This window comes from Fulmarus glacialis, unplaced genomic scaffold, assembly GCF_000690835.1.
Source record: "Fulmarus glacialis isolate BGI_N327 unplaced genomic scaffold, ASM69083v1 scaffold17649, whole genome shotgun sequence".
Classification (NCBI taxonomy): domain Eukaryota; kingdom Metazoa; phylum Chordata; class Aves; order Procellariiformes; family Procellariidae; genus Fulmarus; species Fulmarus glacialis.
This window is the reverse complement of record NW_009234170.1, coordinates 900-5,879: the sequence shown is the minus strand read 5'-3', so window position 1 is coordinate 5,879 and position 4,980 is coordinate 900. Positions and strand designations below refer to the sequence as shown.

The 4,980-nt window shown below is 53.3% G+C and overlaps 1 protein-coding gene across 1 annotated transcript in view; it reads right to left on the bottom strand.

Annotated features, from left to right (window-relative positions):
- Positions 1-4,550, bottom strand: part of PGAP2 (post-GPI attachment to proteins 2) — a gene marked incomplete at its 3' end in the record, with an annotated part of 5,808 nt that extends 1,258 nt beyond the window's left edge. Inside the window, exons 1-2 of the mRNA XM_009585580.1 lie at positions 4,379-4,550; positions 2,488-2,740 (exon numbers count right to left, since the gene is read on the bottom strand). Coding sequence (XP_009583875.1) covers positions 2,488-2,740; positions 4,379-4,543 — 418 coding nt within the window. The remainder of the gene's footprint in view (positions 1-2,487; positions 2,741-4,378) is intronic.
- Between the last annotated feature and the right edge of the window lie 430 nt (positions 4,551-4,980).

Sequence of the window (4,980 nt, the reverse complement as noted above, 5' to 3'; positions counted from 1 at the left end):
TCAGGCCTTGGAACAGGCTGCCCAGGGAAGTGGTGGAGTCACCATCCCTGGAAGTATTTAGAAGACGTGTAGATGAGGCGCTTAGAGACATGGTCTAGTGGGCATGGTGGTGTTGGGTTAACGGTTGGACTCGATGATCTTAGAGGTCTTTTCCAACCTTAATGATTCTATGATTCTATGATTAGCCTGAGCCCATTCTCATCTCAGCACAGCAGCTAAGGTCTGAAACTTTCCCCACAAACCCGAGATTAGTCTGTAATAAGGATCTGAGAACACTGGGTTCGCCTCAGCTCTCGGTGCGGCTTTTTCCCAGCCGCTCTGCTGCGCCTCAGTCTCCCCCTCGCAAAGCTCTGCACAAGCCAGGCAGAGCCATCGGCCATAAAACGAAGTGCAGGCAGAGCCATTCCGGTGACAATGCACTTTGAGGTATCCAAACCCCAAAAGAGCATCTGAATTTCTAAGGGCATGCTCCCAGTCCTGACAGCTTGGAGAAGCCCCGCTGGCAGGTGGTCTGCAGTCCCCTGCCACGGTGGGGTCAGCTGGGGACACCGGCAGAGACAGGCGGGGTAGCGACGGGATCCCTCACCATGGGGGACAGGGAGTGCTGGCAGGAGATGAGGAAGGTGAGCTGGACAGGAACATCCCCTAGACCACAGATCTCCATCAGCTGGAGGTTCATGTCCAGCCATCCCAGCTCACTGAACTCCGCAGCACACGGAGCTGTGGTTTCCAAACCTGCTCCAGCCCTGCAGCTCAGGATTACCACACGCTGTGCTACCCCCAAAGAACAAATGGTTCCATGACACTCACAAAACAGAAGGGTCTGTTTAAACCCTGGTGTGGTCTGGGGGTTCAGATGAGACAGCACATTTTGGAGGATCATCTATATCCTCACCCCAAAGGCTGGGGAGGTTCTTGGACTCTGTTCATGACATCACAGCCCTAAAGCCACCAGGCTTACTGGTGAAAATTCAGTGGAAGTCAGTGAGCACCCAAATGGTGGGAAGCTTCATCGACAGCCAGCGTGCCAGCAACAGGCCCCGGCATGGACTGCTCTAGGCGTGGCTCCTGAGTGATGAGCAGGTGAGCAGAAAGGCAATAACCACTGACTGTGAAAGAGAAGCATCTGTGCGTGGGAAATGAAGCAGTGTGCGCAGAGAGCTGTTAGCTGTTGGGGCTCACGCACTTCCTAGCTGTTTTTCCCGGACAGCCTGCTGTTTTGGTGTGCAAGATGCAACATCTCCAAATACCCACATTGACAGGGAATCAGGACAGTGCCTGCAGTGCTCTGCACTTCCACCTCCAACGGCAGCAGTGGGCTGGAGGGAGCCTCAGAAATCATCCACCTGGTCCTCTCACTGGGGCTGGACCCCTCAACCCTGCAGGCACATTCCCAGCCTTCTTGAAGGGCTCCGGTGGCCATAGCCCGTTTCCAGTTTGCTGCTCTAGGCAGTTGCAAGGCTTCCAGACCCCCACTGCATCTGCCTATTGAGAGCTTGTTTTCCTCACCCATTGTGAGTACTCTCAGCACAAAATCAGCTGCATCCCTGCCCCCCATCTCATCTCCCTTGCTGCAAGGAGACAAACCCTCTTCTGTCAACCTCCCCTCACCAGCACTGCTCCAAACCCTCTCTTCCTGGAGCTCTGGCCTGGCCTCTCTCTTTGCGAGACTTTGTGACTACATACTGCAGTGCGGTCCCACAGCCAGACACAATATCCATCATCATCACCCCCAAACTGTGTGCAGGGCTTTTTTTTTCATGCTGACCAGTCCCAGAACTGGGTTTGCTTCCTCTGCAACAGCACCACCTTGCTGGCTCATGGATCTGAGTCCTCTCAAGTCAATCCCTGATGCCTCCTCCAGATCTCAGGATTAAACAGTAGCTGGATGTCATCACTGGCACTTAAATTCATTTCAGATGTGGGAGAAGAGCATTTCCCAGCCTATCATGACCATATTTTGCACACACTGATTTAACCTGAAAAATTCTGATTTTGTTTTCAGGTCAACACAGGAAATTTTACCCAGAAAATTTTCTAAGAGGGTATTTAAAATGCAGCTGAAACAGAGCGCGGGCTGGAAGCCAGCTCAGAGCCAAAGCCAAAGCTCAGCAGTGGAGACAGAGTCGATAGCAGGGACAAGCACTAACCTGCCTTTGCTCAGCTGCGGTGAGACGCGTTAAGCATGGCCTTGCACATAAGCGCTAAAGTCTGATTCTAGGCTTGATACAAAAATTCAGCCTATGGTTTCGGCCAATTATCCGCAACCAAGAATTTTGGGACAAATACGGTTATTTGCACATTATGGACATAACTTTGCTCTATAAATACTAATTTTAATAGAAACTCTTTATTTTTGCTGTTTCTGCCCCCCAAACTGACTACTTCTAAAACACCGGTGTGAAGCAGAGCTCTGCAAAGCCTCAGCAGCCGTGAGCAAGACCACCACCACGACGGTCAGCACAGAGCATGGGAGGAGACACCTACCATAGTTTTCAGATGAGGACACGTACGTCAGAATAAGGAGGGCGAAGTTTTCAAGCAGGTTGAGCAGCAGGTTGAAGTGGCACAAGCGCAGGTAGCGAGGGTGCGAGCAGTGGCAGCTCTGATAGTGGTTCCAGTAGGCGACTGCCACCAGGAAGCGGGGTGCCGAGTGGAGGCCAATGCAGAGGCGCCAGACATAACGCTGGGGGGTCTCGCCTCCGATAGCGGCGCTGATGGAGGGGAGGTAGTTAGGGACCTGGAAGAGAGACAGCGGCTCATGGGGAGAGGCATAGGGAGTGTGCCATAGTGTCATATTTATAGCTCTCCCAGATGCTAAAACTGGTTTGGTTTTTTTTTTAATAAATCAGTTTATTCCTATTTCAAAAGCCAGGGAACATAACGTGGCAGCAACCCTGGTTCATCCCCCAGGACCATGCAGCTCCCAGCCCTGCCAGGACAGTCTCCTGGCACTGGGGTGCCCTGCTCAGGGTCTCACTTGGGTTTCTTAGCTTTATACTTTTGACCTTTACTCCTTCCCTTTACTCAGTCGTGGTCCCCCATGTGTTCTCTGCCCCGAAGTTTGGGGAGAGAGGAGAGGAGGGTGCACGGTTTTGTAGCCCAACCCTAATGGAGAGAACTGATAGCAACAGCAGGCAAAGACCGTGTTCAGGGAGGAACATAAAAGCAGAAAAACTATCAACGCAGCCCCGGAATAAACTCCCGACCTCAGAGTTTCACAGCTCGGGGACTTCCCGAGCCAGCCACGATTGCTATGCACAAGGTAATCCACTCTTCCATGATCCTGCTCGATTTCCCCTGAAGGCCACGCAGAACTGTGCACCCCCAGTGGCCCGTGGAGAGGCGTTCCCCAGATTGGCTACTCTCAAGGCATCCAAGGAGGAGCTGGTTCCTCATGCAGAAACTGCCACCTCCATACGACGTCCCCTACTTCTTATACTGGCAGAGGGGTGCAGTGGATCCCTGCCTGCCCTCTCCAGGCCAGCCACGACCTCAGAGGTCTCTGTCTTGCCTCTCCCTGCTCTCAGCCCATTGTCTCTTCCTGTGCGCAGCTGAAGAGCCCCACTTCACCACCCCAGGAACAGGAGCTGCGTGACCTCTGAGCATCCTTGCTGCCCTGCCTCATACACCCGAGTCACAAGGAGAGGACAGCACCACGTGCTGGGTGTGCACGTTACTTATTTCTCAAAATCAAATTGCCCCGGCATTTTGTGGCTCTGTCACCCCCCTCAGCAGCCTGCCTCGCCATCCCTGCTCCAGGATCTCGGCATCACCACCAGCCTGTGCCACCGCACTGCGTATGGGCACAAGGAACAACACAGACCCCATAAAGCCCTGGGGTCATCTCCTGCTGGTGTGAGAATGACCACCTACTCCTGCCCTCTGTCCCCAGCTTGTAACTAGCTGCTTATCCACACTTGTGCCATGGCTGCTTGAAAGCCCTGGGGAGGAATCTGAGCTTATTCCTTTTGGAAATCCAGGTGGTCCCTCCCCAGGCATGTGCTTGTGACTCCTCTGAAGAACTCCTGTAGATCTGAGGGGCAGCAATTCCTTTTATAAAAGCTGGGCTAACTTCCACAAGACAGTATATTTATCTGTAGCTTCACCAGTTCCATTCCTTATCACAGTCACCAGCAACGTGCTCAGTACAGACGTGAGCCTGACCAGTCTGTACTTCCCCAGGTCTCTTTTAAAAAGCCAAAACCTCAGTTGCCAGTCCCGAGGCATCATGAGTGTAATAAAGTGGCTTGTTCAGGATCCTATAACACATCCGGCATGAAAGCCCAGAAGAAGAGAGGATCCCTGCCACCCCACCAGCTGCTCCAGCTGAGCAGCCATGACCTTGGAGGACATTTTGCTGATGAGAGTCACTTACCCCGCAGTGGGTTGCTGTCGTCTCCTGGAAATGGAACAGCAGAGACCAGATCACACAGAAAAGGAAACCAAAGAGTGGGCAACACACAGTCCCAACGGCCAACGTGGTAAAACGGAGCCGGAAGAGGATCCCATCTCGATCCAGGGGCAGTGGTACCTGTAACATCTTGATGGACCTGAAAACAAACAAGCAAACGTTTGTCGGGGATTCTCTGTCCTCCTGCAAAGTCCAGCCCCAAATGGCCCTGCGCAGGGATGCACACATACGGCTGGCAGAGACAGCCTCTCACACCCGTGTTTAACAGCCGCACAACCCTAGGGCAGGCATCAAGGACAGGCAGCTGAAAGCACCGTTCTGGAGACGCAGGAAGCCCGAGACTCATGTACAACAGCGAGCAGGGTCAGAGCAGCGGCCCGCACGCAGTGGGGAAGAGCAGGCAGCGGGACGTGCGGGCAGCGGGACACAGATCATAGAATGGTTTGGGTTGGAAGGGACCTTAAAGATCATCTAGTTCCAACCCCTTGCCATGGGCAGGGACACCTTCCACTAGACCAGGTTGCTCAAAGCCCCATCCAACCTGGCCTTGAACATTTCCAGGGATG